The following is a 17,896-nucleotide window of genomic DNA, read 5'->3' on the forward strand; positions in this document are numbered from 1 at the left end:
GCTAAGTGGGTTTCCATACCATGTTACACTTACATTCCCCAAACACTTAAAACATTCAATAGCCATATAACTGAGAATCACATAGCAAAATTTGACTAAAATCCAACAGAACAAATGAAAGAAGAATAAATCTCACTGTACATAGATGTAGTTGCTTAGACCCACTTATGGAACGAGACAATTCATTATGGCCTGTTCACTACATTCAATTTGCCAGGGCCAACCTGCTGCAGAATAGCTCATTATATGATTCACTTAGTTGTTTTTATTTTTATTGACCAAATTTTCATCAAAATTATTTTATCTCATGTATCAAACGAAATCATTTCTATGACTACCAGCTTTTATAATGCTTTGATGAAATAAAATGAACTAATCCTAAATGTATGTATGTATGTATGTATGTATGTATGTATGTATGTATATGTATGTATGTATGTATCTAGAGATCTGATCTCAATTATCTCCAAGCCCCTTTTCTAAATTTAATGTTCTATGAGTATATGGTTACTTCTCAAGACCTTTCCTCAGGATTTCTGGGACTTAATATCTTGTCTTGGATTAAGATCCTTATTAGTGTGTAGACATAAGTTAATCCTTCAGGTTTGAAGAAGACATGCTATTGTTCTATTCTACTGAGGACAAGAAGTTAGCTTTGCAGCCCAGGTCTTGAAGCACAGAGTCTAGCACAACAACATCATTGGAAGTCCATTGTTGCAGGAATGATGGGTGTTGTTCGTTCTATCTATCTATCTATCTATCTATCTATCTATCTATCTATCTATCTATCTATCTATCTATCCATCCATCCATCTATCATCTATCTATCTATTGGACTTATATGCCACCCTTCTCTGAGGACTCATGGTTTCATTGAGCTGTCCCGTGCAAGTTGGCTGTGGCAAATTGGCTGCGATGAATTTGCTCAGATGAGTTGTCTTAGATCCCAGTCTAAATTTTCTCTTTCTCTCCCCCTCTCCCTCTTCCTCTCTGCCTCTCTCTTTCCCTCTCTCCTTCCCTCCCCCTCCCTCTCTCTCATTTATGTGCCACCCATTTCATCAGAGACAATTCTGTTTAGCCACTTCATGCATTCGATGAAGTGAGCCACAACAGTGAAGTGAGTAAGTTTGATTCACCAAATTGATTTTAATGGTCACATCTGATTCTAGAGGCAATCCGAAGGGAAACACTGATTTTCACTGGACTGACCTTGCACGATACTTTGGATTCTCATAGTGCAGAAAGTACCATTTCAGAGCAATCGACATGGACATGCATTCTGGAAGTATGAGTAAAAGAATGAGACCCTACTCTTGTCACATGTTCTTTCTTCTCCACATCCAGTCTTGATGGTTTGTATTATTTTCGATGGGTGGTGAAAACAAAGCCAGGCAAGGACATGCAGTAAATAGAGCTTCAGAGATGGATATGTCTTTACTTCTATGACTAAGATCAATTTTGCAAAGTGCAGCTAAGATGAAATTCTCCCCAACTGTTCCATGCTATACCTTAAAGAAAAACAACAAAGTTTTGACGAATGAAGGTCAAGACCTTTTGGGTTCAGGTTCATACTGTTTTTCTGTGGTTGTATAAAAGTCTTCAAGAGTAGCCTGGAGGTATTCAAATGTTGGTCGTTCTTCAGGGTTCTCCTTCCAACATTTTAACATAATTACATAGAGATTAGAAGGACATGATTCTGGACAAGGTATCCGATAGCCCTGTTCTATATGCCTGATAACTTCATGATTCATCATATCTATTGGGAAGAAAAGGAAAGATTAAACTCTATATGAACCATGTAATGCATTGGTAGTTCTTGATTTATATATTATTTATGCATGCATTTGGAATTATGAAACAACCCAACTGCTTTGAGTTCACAGTGGCTCAAGTCTTTATATCTTGCATAATGTGTTTTTCAAATATGTTTAAAAGTAAGATTTTCTAAGCAGGAAGAATTAACATTTAAGTGTGTGTGTGTGTGTGTGTGTGTGTGTGTGTGTGTTTGTTTGTTATTTATTGATTTGATTTGATTTGATTTGATTATTTGCATGCTGCCCCTCTCCGGAGACTCAGAGCGGCTCACTGTTTGTGTATTGGGTGATAGTTACAGTTATTTATTAAGTTCTATTCCTGTTTTCATAGAAACATAGATTGACGGCAGAAAAAGACCTCATGGTCCATCTAGTCTGCCCTTATACTATTTCTTGTATTTTATCTTAGGATGGATATATTTTTATCCCAGGCATGTGTAAATTCAGTTACTGTGGATTTACCAACCACGTCTGCTGGAAGTTTGTTCCAAGCATCTACTACTCTTTCAGTAAAATAATATTTTCTCACGTTGCTTCTGATCTTTCCCCCAACTAACCTCAGATATATCCATCCTAAGATAAAATACAGGAAATAGTGTAAGGGCAGACTAGATGGACCATGAGGTCTTTTTCTGCTGTCAATCTTCTATGTTTCTAAATAAAATAAAAAAAATAAATCAGAGAGAAGCATTGGTTCAAAGCAGTGAAGTGTGTTACATTGCAGCCTGCCTTACCTGGATAGGGAGTCTCTCCGTAGGTAATAATTTCAGTGAGAAGAATTCCAAAGGACCAGACATCAGATTTGATTGTGAAAAGTCCATAGTTAATTGCTTCTGGTGCTGTCCATTTGATAGGAAATTTGGCACCTGCCATTAAAGAAGTCATTTAAAATGAAAACCTCATAGCATAGTTTGGTTCTGAATATTTATTTTGAGTTTCTTTGCTTAAACTGGATAAGAAATTCCAAGGTGTGTATATGAACAAGAACATAAATATACCAGATCAGGAACACTCGACCAGTTCACTGATATTGATAACTATTTGGGGATATGAAGAGGTTCAGCACTGAAAGTGATCCTAGTTGGTCAATTTATGCATTGGCCAATTTAGTGCAGCCAATATATCAGAGCCAGTTCAGTGTATTGGTTAAAGCATCAGGCTAGAAACCAGGAGGGTGTGAGTTCTAGTCCTGCCTTAGACTCAAAGCCATCAATCTCTCGGACCTGGGAAGGTTACAATGGCAAATCACTATATAGAATAGAATAGAATTCTTTATTGGCCAAGTGTGATTGGACACACAAAGAATTTTTCTTGGTGCACATGCTCCCATTGTACATAAAAGAAAAAAGATACACTTGGCATGTGATACAATACTTAATGATTGTCATACAGTCATACAGTCATACAGTCCTAAGTGGGAGGAAGAGGATGACAGGAATGGTGAGAAAAAACTAGTAGAAATAAAAATGCAGACTTAGCAAAAAGTTTGACAGTATTTATTTTATTTTATTTATTTATTTATTTTGTCCAATACACAATGAGGGTTTTAGTGGGTATATATCTATATACACAGTAAAATACATGATGAAGGTTATAGAGGAGATACTCATAGTAAAATATATCTAAGAAATAATAGAAAAGAAGGTATAGTAATAGAACATATCAATGAAAGAATAGAAGAAGAGATATAGGAATAGAAGAAAGGTATAGGAGATATAGGAGAGCAATAGGTCAGGGGACGGAAGGCACACTAGTGCACATGTACTCGCCCCTTAGGGAGTATTGAGGGTTATTAGTTATTAGTATCCTTGAGGGAATTAGTTGTTTAATGGAGTGATGGCGTTCTGGAAAAAACTGTTCTTGTGTCTAGTTGTCTTGGTATGCAATGTTCTGTAGCAACATTTTGAGAGTAGGAATTGTAACAGTTTGTGCCCAGGATGTGAGGGGTCAGTAAATATCACATAAAAATTAGGAGTCAAGACTGTGGTTTGAGTTTACATGAACTAGATTTTGCATATTTTAATTCTATCCAAATATAACTTCTCAAGTAATATTTTAGGCCTGCAAAAAGGGAGGTAGGTACAGCGTGTCTGATAAAGGAGGATATGTTCTCTTTTCAAAGCTTTCAAATCCTATGCTTTGAAGAACACTTGAGTTACGCAATACAGTATCTGGTTTTATTTGCTATTTTATACAGCATATTTGAAAATTGCATCTTATGGATCTAGGCAATATACACGGCTCAAAAAAATAAAGGGAACACTTAAACAACACAATATAACTCCAAGTAAATCAAACTTCTGTTAAATCGAACTGTTCACTTAGGAAGCAACACTGATTGACAATCAATTTCACATGCTGTTGTGCACATTCAACTTTGTACAGAACAAAGTATTAAATGAGAATATTTCATTCATTCAGATCTAAGATGTGCTATTTGAGTGATCCCTTTATTTTTTTGAGCAGTATATAATAACAATGCCTAGGCTAGGCTAGGTTAAGCTATAAAGGTAGAGGAATGGATAAACATTTTGTCTTTCTGCCCCCATATCAATATTTTTGACTATAAGAAATACTCAAGCATTCACTGAGCTTCTAGCAATAATTTGTCATAGAAATGTGATTGTTTCCCCTTTCCTACAATCTTTTGGACATTAACTACGTTACTAAAAGTAATACATCTATATGCCTATTAGTAGCATGAAATGGGACAGAAATTCTCTGGAGAGGGGGAAGAGGCTAATGTTATTTGGAATAGCTACTTTCTGAGCCATATATTGCTTTATAGGTAATGGCCAGCATTTTGACTCACACTCAGAAATAAATGAATAGCCAGTGCAGGTCCTATAGTAACAGTATCATGTAACGCACCATTTATTTATTTATTAGATTTGTATGCCGCCCCTCTCCCTAGACTCAGGGCCAAATAATTGTCCATTAATTGTCCAATAATTATTGTCCAATAATTACATGAGCATTGGGCAGCTCCGTTCTATACCAGCTGAAATTTCTAGATAGTTTTCAAGGCCAGTCTCATTTAGAGGAAATGGTAATAATCCAATAGCAAGATGACTTAGGGTGTGGGTGATCATCTTCAGTTGTACCCTGTTCTAAGTCAGTGATGGCGAACCTATGGCATGGGTGCCACAGGTGGCACGCAGAGCCATATCTGCTGGGACCCGAGCTGTTGTCCTAGGTCAACTCCAACATGCATGTGTGTGCCGGCCAGCTAATTTTTGGCTTTCAGAGAGCCTCTGGGGGGGATGGGGGAGGGCATTTTTACCCTCCAGTGAAACCTTTGGAGCCTGGGGAGGGCGAAACGTGAGCCTACCAGAAATTAGGAAACAGGCTGTTTCTGGCTTCCAAAGGGCTCCAAGGGGTGGGGGAAGCTGTTTTTGCCCTCCCCAGGCATTGAATTATGGTTATGGGCCATGCACAATAGTGTGTGCCCACACTCCTTTGGCACCCGAGGAAAAAAAGGTTTGCCATCCTGTTGACTGAGGCTTCTGCCCATCTGCTGTTCCCAGGAGGGACCATGAATCCAGGAGGACTCCGAGTTTGCAACCTGCTTTTTCGGAATGAGCAGAGGTGGATTCTGCCCGGTTTGGACAGGTTCGCCTGAACTGGTAGCAATCCACTAGTGATGTCATGATGATGTCACAGAACTAGTTCTGTTGGTGCCAGTCCATCGACGCAGCCATCTATTTCTTTGTAAATTTTTTTTAATTGATTTTTTAAAAAAAAATTCCAGGATTTTTTTTTTCCTGCACACAAGCTGAGTTTTTGGCACTGTACATGCATGTATGCCACACTGAGTCTGCAGAGAGGGGTGGCATGCAAATCTAATAAATAATAATAATAATTGCCATCTTGTTTTCAGGGTTTTCTTAATTTTTATTTTTTTAGCACTGTGCATGTTCTATTCCCCACATGGCGTGCCCACATGGGATGCCCACTCAGTGCAGGAGGAAGTGAACCGGCAGTGTGGTAACTTAAAAATCACCCCGGGATATGAGGAGAGGAAAGTTAGAAATGACCCTTGTCATTGGTTTTCCTCTTGTTTGGAATAGCCGACCCATCAAGACAAGAATCCCCCCCTGACTCTTAAAACCTTCTGGAGAATGGTTAACATCTGGGTCAGTGGTGGGTTTCACTTACCTTTGCTACCAGTTTGGGAATGGGAGCATGTGAGTGTGCACGGACGCTTTGCTCATGCACGCTTCTGTGCATGCGCAAAACTTTCTGTTCATGTGCAGCACATTTTTATTATGTCTGGGTGGGTGGGCAGAGCCTCCGGTTGTCACCGCTCCTAGTTTGCCCAATCTCGGGCAAACTGGTAGCAGCCCACCATTGATCTGAGTGTTCTGGTAGGATCTTTGAGCTCAATAGCCAAAGTAAAATCTAGGTCACTAATGATATTATTTTGTGGTTTATACTATACTTTATTGAATTATTATTTGAATTATCTTGCGGTTTTATTTGTATACCACATAGAGCTGTGTAATGAGACTGTTTATAAATAAGTTCACTTCCCCTCAATGACAAATCTAACAAGCTTTAAAAAAATCTCCCTACCTTCCACTCTTTTCTTTTTAGCTGCTTCTCAAACTATGTATTAGAGGCAGAGTCATATACATCCATATAAAGATACATTAGAATTGGATATAGATGTGATCTAAGCTGCAGTACAGTCTTAATACAAAACCAGGTTAAGATAAAGGCAGTGAAAGGTTACCAAAAATTTTACTACCACACTGTGGGAGTGGCTTATGCAGGGCGCACTGCATTCTTTCAACATATTTCAGTGCAAATTGGGTGCTCTGGGGTGGAGCTCCACTTTTGCTTTCCACTGCTTTCCCCCCCATCCAGGCAGTAGCCCACCCCTGGATAAAGGGAGAAAATTGAAGGACATATGGTAGATAATGAGAAGTACCAGAAAATTAGCTGTGCATGAGTTTGAATATTAGAAAGTTCCAGAATGAATGAATTAATAAATTAATTTGGGGAATAGAATAAAATAGTCCTTTATTTGTGTGTGTGTGTTTGTGTGTATGTGTGCGTGTGTGCGTGCATGTGTGTTTATTTGTTTGTTTGTTTGTTTATCTATCTATTGATCTATTCATTCATTCATTCATTCATTCATGCAATCAGACGGCATTCTTTTTTAGACTGGCTAAAGTGGCATAAACTTCAGTTATATTGCTAAGGGCACAGAGGATTATGGAAATATCACTCAGGTAATAATCCCCGTGCACGAAAAAGAAAATCTTTTACCTCCAGACTTTTCTTGTTCAGTGGAATATGAATCACAGTTCTATCTCTTTTACCACAAAAGTTTCACTAACCTGCCTTTGCAAGGTATTCAGTCTCTATGAGTCTAGCCAGGCCAAAATCAGCAACTTTGCAACAAAGGGAGTGTGAGACCAGAATGTTGGCTGCCCTGAGATCTCTATGGATGAAGTTCATTCTCTCAATGTATGCCATCCCTTCAGCAATCTAGGAGAAATAAAGTCAACAGTGAACATATCTGAAGTTGAAATATCCAAAGGTTGTCTTGCTCAATGAGCAAAAGAAGAGTTTCTGGGTTTGGTGAGGGATAAAGAAAGCCAAATATTTCTATTTCTCACAAGTGTGCATTTTTGATTGCCATTGTCCTTAACAGATCCATTTGGGAAAAACATTTTTAAAAAATGGAAAATTGAGTAAGAGTGAATTAAAAAACAGAAAAAGCCTTTTGGCTTTGCTTAGTGCTTTGGAAAATGAAAATACTGGTCATATTTTGGTCATCTTATTGGAAATGGCTGAAGTGATTTTCCTCCTGTATTAGCAACTAGTGTTGGTAATGACCTTTAAAGCCCTACATGGCATTGGGCCAGAATACATCCGGAACCGCCTTCTACCACATGAATCCCAGCGGCCGATAAGGTCCCCCCCGGGCCTTCTCCGGGTCCCGTCGACCAAACAATGTTGTTTGGCAGGCCCCAGGGGAAGAGCCTTCTCTGTGGCGGCCCTGGCCCTCTGGAATCAACTCCCCCCAGAGATTAGAATGGCTCCAACCCTCCTTGTCTTTCGCAAATTACTCAAGACCCACCTTTGTCGCCAGGCATGGGGGAGTTAGGATATTCCTTCCCCATGGCCATTACAAGTTATGTATGGTATGTTTGTGTGTATGTTTGGCTTTTATAATAAGGGTTTTTAGTTGTTTTATTGTTACATGTTGTTTTTTATCATTGTTGTTAGCCGCCCCGAGTCTGTGGAGAGGGGCGGCATACAAATCCAATAAATAAAATAAATAAATAAATAAACTAAAATGCAATCCCAGATCTGACAGCAAACAGAGCTGTATCGCCTGATATTCTACTCACCCTTAGCTTTTTATTTTTTTATGTTTAACTAAAGGGACCACTACATTTTTTATTCCATACAGATTTGTTAGGGGCTTTTTTTCACATGGTTTCAAAAAGGATATGAAAACATATTTTCCACAACTATGTCATATGCTTAAGTTGATTTGCTTTTCGTTCAAATGCTGCTCACCTCAGTGGAAAATAGAGCACCCAGAAGAGTGTTATTTCCTGTCCTGATCTCAGTGTGATAAAGGTTGCAGTCTGGCTTCCTCTCAGTGTATTAGTGAGGCTGACCACAGGACCAAGTGAACATTGATAGCCTTCTAATTTTAACTTTTGCGTAGAAATAAGTGGTCAACACATCGGTTCTATTTACACAAATAACACTGTTGTGATGGCATTTGTTATCTTTTCATGTGCCCGGAAGTGCCAAAAACCAGCCTGCGCATGTATGCCAACCAACCCAGAAGTTTGGCTTTTCTGGAGCATGGTCCCAACGAGCGCATGCACATGTGAAAAGGTTCGGCATCACTGGTATAGGTGATCAATCTAGTGTCTTGTACCATGAACTAACAACTGACATGGCCAAATTGTATGAATGGTATGTATGCATGCGATCCTGATTGTTTTAATTAATGGATTCTTTTTATTGCGAGTTTTATAGCTTTAGATATTATAATCGACTTCTTTTAATTGTTTCTGTATTTATTTGTATTTATATTATTATTGTAAGCTGCCCTGAGTCCTTTTGGGCGTGGGCGGCATAGAAGTCAAACAAACAAACAAACAAACAAACAAAAAACAAACAAACAAACAAACAAACAAACAAACAAACAAACCAGATCTATGCGCACCTCCCCTCCCTTCCCCGTCCTTTCTTTTATCTCTGTCTTTTTATGCTTCTCTGGGTTACCTCTCCCTCCTGGTCTTCCATATTTATTCATTTATTCATTTATTCATTTATTCATTTATTCATTTATTCATTCATTCATTCATTCATTCATTCATTCATTCATTCATTTATTTACTGCCCCTCTCCGCAGACTTGGGGTGGCTAACAACAGTAATAAAACAGCATATAATAATAATCCAATACTAAAAACAGTTAAAAACCCATTATTATAAAAACCAAACATACATACACACATACCATGCATAAAATTGTAGAGGCCTAGGGGAAAGAGTATCTCAATTCCTCCATGCCTGGCGGCAGAGGTGGGTTTTAAGCAGCTTATGAAAGGCAAGGAGGGTGGGGGCAATTCTAATCTCTGGGAGGAGTTGGTTCCAGAGGGCCAGGGCCGCCACAGAGAAGGCTCTTCCCCTGGGTCCCACCAAGCGACATTGTTTAGTTGATGGGACCCAGAGAAGACCCACTCTGTGGGAACTGACTGGTCGCTGGGATTTGTGCAGCAGAAGGCGGTCCCTGAGATAATCTGGTCCGGTGCCATGAAGGGCTTTGTAGGTCATAACCAACACACATATCTTTTTCTTTTCTTTTGAAAAAAGGTAGATTGACAGAGATTGGGAATTCTAATGTTATATAACTACTAGGTTGAGAAAATATCAAGACTTTGTACCATTAGAATCAACTCTTTGGAATCAACTACCCCCTGAGTTCCGTACGGGCTCCACCCTAGTGGCTTTCTGAAAGGCCTTGAAAACCTGCTCTGCCAGCAGGCCTGGTGTGTGTGTGTGTGTGTGAGAACTGACATCTTTTAATTCCGGCCTAGACATGATTTGATTGGGATGTTTGATGGTATGATTGTTGTGATAATATTTAAGGGGTTTATATTATTATTAATGGTGGTATTTAACCATTTTATATTGTTTTATTCTTGCTGTAATCTGCCCTGAGTCTATTGAGTGCATAGAAATCTAATAAACAAACAAACAAACAAACAAACAAACAAATAAATAAATGTATTCAATAATATACCTGAGCAGAGAAATCTATCAGTTTTGCAAGAGACAGATTCTTCCCTTGATTGGTGCTCAAGAAATCAAGCAGGCTTCCTGCCCAAAAATAAAAACAGCAATAAAAATATGACATTTTTTTGAATAAAATAAATATTCATAAATCTGGATCTGATAATACTGCCTTATTTAAGTCAGTTTTCAGTTGGTATTTGGTTTCAGCTTTAGTCTGTGATCAAGGGATGAAAAATTGTACAACTTAATTAGCAATTTTTTTAAAAAATCAGATTTTAAGTGATTTTGTAATAATTGCATTGTCACATTACTAGATTGGGAATTGACTGCTTAGAATACTTTTCAATTTGTTGACTCTTCAATAAAATTTAGCATCTATATGCAAATAGATTTACTATCAGTGTAGCCTGCCTATGGCAGACCCTTAGATTAGCTAGTTATATGTCAACATTACTCCCTCCCTCCTTGAGAAATGGGTGGAGGAGAAAAAAAAGACTAGATGCTTCCCCCAAAATTGGGAGATTATTAACAAGAGCTCCTGTATCCAAAATACGAACAAAGGTAAGGATGGAAGAATTACAGCCATGTTGTCTTTGTGGCAATTTCCACTTTGCAAAATAGCATACAGACTAACTTCAATAGTTCATTTATTTATAAATAAATAAAGATAAAATAAGTTTCTTGCATTGTGAACCTGTGCTGAAAGAGCAGGGAAAATAGACTGCTCCAAATATTTGGGGCTCATTAAGCAAATCACAAACCACTTGGAGGAAAAATTCCCCTATAATCAGATATGGCCCCCTTAGTTCATATCTATAGCACTGATAGAGATCCATTAGAATGATGAAAAAGGCAATTCTTACCGTTGGCCATGTATTCTGTTACAATATAAATTGGCTGCTGGGTCACCACCGCATGCAATCGGACCAACTTGTTATGCTGAAGTCTCTTCATCAAGTTGGCCTCAGCCAAAAAGGCATCGGGGGCCATGCTGCCTTCTTTTAACATTTTGACAGCAACCTTCACATTGTTCTTGTAATAACCTACAAAAGGGGTGGGTGGGAATTAATGACTATCAAACAGGGTTGGGTTCCACTAACCTTCACCACCAGTTCGCATCACAATGTTTCATGTGTGCATGCTCGCTCAACTCGGCACTTGCATCCCCTTGTTCAATTTCACTTCCGCACATGCTCAGAAGGTGGGTTCAGCCCGAAACACAGCTGAGGAGATGATCAGCTGTGCTTCCGGTGAAGAAATAAAGGTCAGCATTAACTTGGGGCTGGTGGGAGGGCTTTTTTCAAAGCACAGGAAAATCGGCCAAAAATTCAGAAAAAAAGATGGTGGCGAGCATGAACCAGCACAGACAGAACTGGATCTGTGATGCCAAAATTACATCACTAGTTGGTCACTAACGATACAGGCGATCTGGTCTGAACTGAGAGGAACCCCCACCTTCCCGCTATCATTTTATAAAACACAATTATTTTATAAAACACAACTAGGTTTGTGGACAAATTATGGCTCTCAAACCTAAAATCAGCAGTTCCCAGAACATTCCAAGTCTGCCCAGCCATCTTTTGCGAGCAAACAATTGAATAAGAGTGTCAAAATTTCCATCAAGATTTCATAGGAAACAAAAGAAAAACTCGAGAAGAGAAAGGTCTTTTAAAACTTTAAAATCATAAACTCCCCCAAACAAGAAGAGACCACATTTCCTCATTAAGAACTTTTATTTTCAATGTACTGTATGGCAGGATTTTGAAACTGAGATTGTGACCATTTATCAGGCCAGACTGCTGATTAGTTTAGCATAGCTATATCTTTTATGACTGGATGAGGTTGATCACGATTTTTCCCACCAACTGTTGTCTGATTCTTTTTTTCTTTAACTAAAAGTATCAAGGATTGAAACTAGACCCTTATTTTATTTGCTTGTTAGTTTTTTTATAAAGACATTTAGAAACATAGAAACATAGAAGACTGACAGCAGAAAAAGACCCCATGGTCCATCTAGTCTGCCCTTTTACTATTTCCTGTATTTTATCTTACAATGGATATATGTTTATCCCAGGCATGTTTAAATTCGGTTACTGTGGATTTACCAACCACGTCTGCTGGAAGTTTGTTCCAAGGATCTACTACTCTTTCAGTAAAATAATACTTTCTCATGTTGCCTTTGATCTTTCCCCCAACTAACTTCAGATTGTGTCCCCTTGTTCTTGTGTTCACTTTCCTGTTAAAAACACTTCCCTCCTGAACCCTATTTAACCCTTTAACATATTTAAATGTTTCGATCATGTCCCCCCTTTTCCTTCTGTCTTCCAGACTATACAGATTGAGTTCATTAAGTCTTTCCTGATACGTTTTATACTTCAGACCTTCCACCATTCTTGTAGCCCGTCTTTGGACCCGTTCAATTTTGTCAATATCTTTTTGTAGGTGAGGTCTCCAGAACTGAACACAGTACTCCAAATGTGGTCTCACCAGCGCTCTATATAAGGGGATCACAATCTCCCTCTTCCTGCTTGTTATACCTCTAGCTATGCAGCCAAGCATCCTACTTGCCTTTCCTACCGCCCGACCACACTGCTCACCCATTTTGAGACTGTCAGAAATCACTACCCCTAAATCCTTCTCTTCTGAAGTTTTTGCTAGGATGTGAAAATAGAGAACAACAGAGTTGGAAAGGTCCTTGGAGGTCTTCTAGTCCAATCTCCTGCTTAGGCAAGAAATTCTACAACACTTTTGATAAATAGTTATTCGATATCTTCTTTAAAACTTCCAGTGTTGGAGCATTTACATCTTCTGGAAGTATGTTGTTCCACTGATTAATTGTTCTAACTGTTAGGAAATTTCTCCTTAGTTCTAGGTTGCTCCACTCTTTGATCAGTTTTCACCCATTGCTTCTTGCCCTGCCCTCAGGTGTTTTGGAGAATAGCTTGACTCACTCTTCTTTGTGACAGCCGCTGAGATATTGGAACACTGCTATTATGGCATCCTTAGTCCTTCTTTTCATTAACCTATGTCCGTGATGGCGAACCCATGGTACGTGTGCCACAGGTAGCATGCAGAGTCATATCTGAGGGCCCACAAAGTGTTGTACCCTGTCAAATCTAGTGCGCATGCACACTGATCAGCTGATTTTTGGCAGGGGAAGGACATTTTTGCCTTCACTGGGCTTCAGGAAAGTCTCCAGAGCCTGTGGTTGGCAAAAATGGACCCAATGGATCCAATGAGCCTACTGGAAATTTGGAAACAAACTTCCGATTGGCCTATTGGCTTGTTTTTCATCCTCCCCAAGCTTCAGGAAGCTTTCCTGTTGAAGCCTCATGTGGGTGAAAAATGGCCCAGTGGCCTAACAGGAAATTTATTTTGGAACTTCCTGCAGGCCATTTGGATCCGTTTTTTGCCATCCACAGGCTCTGAAGACTTTCCTGAAGCCTAGGGTGGGCAAAAAGGAGCCCAATGGCCCAACCAGAAGTTTGGAAACAAACTTCAGGTTGAGCTGTTGGGCCATTTTTCACCCACCCTAGGCTTCAGGAGGCTTCCACCACCCACTGGAAGGCCAAAAAAATCAGCTGGTAGGCCAGTTGAGTCCATTTGTTGCCATCCACAGGCTCTGGAAACTTCAGTGAGCCCAGAGTGCATGTGCAGGGAGGGTTGTGCATGGGGGTTTATGCACACATGGAGGGAAGGGCGTTGCATTATGAGTGTGAGCATGTGCAGGTCTGCTATTGCATGTGCACGCCCTTTTGGCACCTGAGCAACGTTTTATGAGATAAAACTAAATAAACAAGTTTTTATAAAATTTATAAAACTAAGATGTTTTATTTAAGAAACACACCTCTGGCTCACTCAGAACAGTTGTATGAAATGAAGCAACATAAAAACAATATAAGCAAAAGGCAATTCAAGGAAAAGTAGAATTAATTTTCTTTACTACAACTACACTGCTGTCTTCAAGCTCCAAGCTCCATTTTAATGTTCTTAAATGGACTGAATTTAAATGATATAATTTTGCCATTTTTGTAAGCACTTTATAAAGTTAAAAACCAAATGGAAGCCTAAAATTTCCATACAGTACATTACTTCCTCTTCACATTGCCATAGCCTTCAACTGAAATGCAAGAGTACATAGATGGAGGTGGGCAGTAACAAACACATTTATTTCTCTTTTAATTAGATATTTTTGAGAAAGAGTAAAAGTAAAAGTAAAAGGAGTAGGAACAAAATATTAATGATTAAATAAAGGATTTCATAAAGTCATGGTATGTCTTAAAGTAAAGTTATAGTATGTCTTAACTTACCCATCCATACTTCACCAAACTGGCCTGCTCCCAGTTTCTTGATGAGTTTTATGGTGTCTCGTGGGATTTCCCATTCATCAACAGCCCAGGGAGTTTGTGGAGTCGGAGACTTGCATGGATATTTTAGCATCTGACACAAACCATCATCATTAGCTGTTCATAATGACACAAAGAAGTAGGACAGGTAAATTTTCAGAGAATGAGATAACAAAACTCAGTTGGACAATTCCCTATAGTTTAAGGTTGGAAAAATAATCTCTGTCCCCAAATTAAGGAAGAAGAGAAATGTTAGATACCTTTCATGAAGGTAGGAAAAGAATCGAGATAAACAGAGATTTTCACATTTTGCTTCATTACCTTGCCCTCTAAAGCTTTTGATCTTTTCATAATATAGTAGAACCCTGATACTATACAATGGGAGGGAATGCATGAAATCTTCCTCCTCTTCTGCTTCCTCCTCCTCATCATCTTGAGAGATCACTTGCTTCCTGCTGAATCTGCTATATCTCTGGTGCCCATAATTATGCAAGTAGTGAAAAATACTAATGTAAACTGACTTTGAAATTAACAAAAATATGTTTGTGATATTATTGATGAATTTCCATTTCCTCTACCTCTGAGAGAAGTGGAAGGGGAATAGTCAAGGGAGTACAGGAAAAAGTAAAAAATAATCTGATATCTGGAAAAACAAATCTAATGCATTATTCTATACAAGAGGAAAACTATTCTTGGACTATACACTGGCTTTTGTTGAATATAAAATTTCAGTTTCTCTTAAAATAAGAGGTTAACATTTATGTCTGGGTTTGATTTGCTGATCAAGGATAGATTTCTTAGATTACGCAAAATTACTGCAATTTCCTGTTCTGAGTTAAAGTTCATATTATGTTGATGACTTACTTAGATTGATCTAAACTACAGCCAGCTTTTTAAACTGAATTTTATTTTATTTAATGTTGTACTGTATTTATCTTTTTCTGTTCTATTTTCTTGATTGTACTTTTAAATATCTAATCAAAATCCATTTAAAAAATAATAACATCAATGCTTTTCCCCCCCATATCATTACATTGGTCATCTCAACTCTTGGCTCTTTATTGACTTTGGACATTTTGTACTGACTTGTGTTGCAAATTTGTTCTGCGTTTTTCACGTTACAAAGAACTTAGAGCACTTAAGCTAAATTGTTCTGCTCCTATGGAATATTTTCTGCTTTGTGTCTTATTAAGTATGAATCTGATAGGTTTCAGAAGTATTCTTACTGGAATAATACTTGACAAGCTTTTGCAAAGAAGAAAATGTAATCTGGGGAGTGATGTAGTATCCACCTTGATCCATAGTGGAGATTTTGTAATGCTTAATAATATCCCCTTGAGAGATGATGTCTCTAACGGAAAGTGAAAATGCACCTGGAGCAAGAGAAAAAAGGGGAGGGGCGGCATGCAAATCTAATTAATAATAATAATAATAATAATAATAATAATAATAATAATAAATTGTGCCATCAGAAGGAACAGTCTATCATAGAGGGTGCTATTCCATTCAGCATGTACACACACTCACATTTGTGAATTGGCAGGGAAGGTAAGTAAAAACCATGCCTGCTTTATATGCAAAACAATTCTACAACTTCTTACCTGGAACACTTTCACTTTCCCTTATCAAAAACGAGCCTGTATTGTTGCTAGACAACATTAATAAACGTTCAGCATCTTTTCTGTTAAGGTCTTTAAAAAACCATCTGAAAAAGAAAGAGGAATCATTTTATACAATAATTCCAACTAAAGCAGGTCCCCCTCCCCCCGCCAGACTTGGTAACTTCAAACTTGGCTGGGGAACTTGGAGAATTGACATTCACACATCTTAAAAGGGTCAAGTGTGAAAAACACTGAGCTTGACCAATGATTTTTTTTTAAAAAAGCCTGGAAATCCAGAAAATTGCAAATTATAATTGTTTTCCTCTAGCTTTTCACTAAATTTAATAGTGAATTCAGAAGTTCAAAAATATAATTTAATGCTGTGTAATCTTAACAATTTATTTTTTATAGTTTTGTATTGAAATGTTTAAACTTAATAGACAATTAATTGCACTGGTTTGTACAGAGGAATATATTAAATGTCTCCTGAAAATTCTCAATTTCTTTAATTAACAGCTTCTTTGCTTTCATTATTATTTCATTTTTGCTTCCCTGTGTTTGCCCTTTAAATCTGTAGTTGTACAGCCCGCATACATTTTTCTGGGACAAGTTGTATTAAGCTAAGTGAAGATGCATACAATAAATGTGCATATAATTGCTTTTGTTCATTGGTCCCTGTCCCTTATAGGGTCAACTACATTCCTGAATCAGCCATTAATAATGCAGACCTTGTGGGTGAAACATTTTTTCTTCCTTGTCAACAGACCAGTTCATCTTATCACTTATCTACTGCTAGTCTTTTGTGATGTCAACTGTGTACTTTGGGGAAAAAGTCAAATGAAACCAATAAGCATAACAATATTCATTGTCCTCATTGCAAGGAAACAAACCAGTACAAAGATACTAAGTAAGTGGACAAAATAAGAAATATTAGGTTACATTCATTAATTTAAAAAATAATTATACAAGTCTTATTAAAAGAAGGCTTGAATAATAATTATTTCATTTAGCTAGGAAGCTGTCTGGGAAATGGAGCAGCCTGATGGTGGAGGCCTACTAATTGACCTTGGTACAACCTGGTGGGTTTCTTGACAACGATATGGCTTCTTGCCTTGATCAATGCTTCTTTCTTTCATCCACCCACTCCTGCTCTCCACGGTGGGCACTGCTTCTGACATAGCCCTAGACCAGTGATGGTGATCCTATGGCATGGGTGCCACAGGTGACGTGGTGATATCTGCTGGCATCTGAGCTGTTGTCCTAGCTCAGCTACAACGTGCTTGGGTATGCTGGCCAGCTGATTTTTGGCTCACACAGAGGCTCTGGGACGGTGTTTTTGCCTTCCAGAGAGCCTCTGGGGGATGGAGGAGAGCATTTTTACCCTCCCCTGGTTCCAGGGAAGCCTTTGGAGCCTGAGGAGGGCAAAACACGAGCCTATTGGGCCCACCAGAAGTTGGGAAACAGGCTGTTTCCAGCCTCCGGAGGACTTCCAGAGGGTGGGGAAAGCTGTTTTCTCCGTCCTCACGCATTGCATTATGGGTGTGTGCACTCACACATGTGCAATAGTGCACACGCACACTCTTTTGGCATCTGAGGAAAAAAAGGTTCACCATCACTGCCCTAAACTAAAGTCATGGGAACAGTAAAATGCTCAATATCTTCTGGGGGCTGGGACTGCTTGAGGAAGAGAAGGAGGATGAGGACTGGGTCTAGGTCTAGACACCTCATCAGGAGGACCTCTCTGCTGGCCAAGGAATGTGAAAGAGAGTGAACAGAGGAAGCATATGTGCAAACATATGTATGTACACATGTACACATGGACCAGGTAATTGCTTATGTAATTATCAAGATGGTAAGAA

General features: G+C 38.7%; 1 protein-coding gene across 1 annotated transcript in view; it reads right to left on the minus strand.

The window, feature by feature from the left end:
- Positions 1-1,420: 1,420 nt before the first annotated feature.
- The window catches only part of BLK (BLK proto-oncogene, Src family tyrosine kinase), a 45,202-nt gene continuing 28,726 nt past the window's right edge, over positions 1,421-17,896 (minus strand). The window contains exons 6-13 of the mRNA XM_070741761.1: positions 16,038-16,141; positions 15,663-15,809; positions 14,401-14,553; positions 10,954-11,133; positions 10,098-10,174; positions 7,160-7,310; positions 2,549-2,680; positions 1,421-1,756 (exon numbers count right to left, since the gene is read on the minus strand). Of these exons, the coding sequence (XP_070597862.1) occupies positions 1,545-1,756; positions 2,549-2,680; positions 7,160-7,310; positions 10,098-10,174; positions 10,954-11,133; positions 14,401-14,553; positions 15,663-15,809; positions 16,038-16,141 (1,156 nt within the window). The 3' untranslated portion in view covers positions 1,421-1,544. The remainder of the gene's footprint in view (positions 1,757-2,548; positions 2,681-7,159; positions 7,311-10,097; positions 10,175-10,953; positions 11,134-14,400; positions 14,554-15,662; positions 15,810-16,037; positions 16,142-17,896) is intronic.

Source organism: Erythrolamprus reginae, chromosome 1 (assembly GCF_031021105.1).
Source record: "Erythrolamprus reginae isolate rEryReg1 chromosome 1, rEryReg1.hap1, whole genome shotgun sequence".
Lineage (NCBI taxonomy): Eukaryota > Metazoa > Chordata > Lepidosauria > Squamata > Dipsadidae > Erythrolamprus > Erythrolamprus reginae.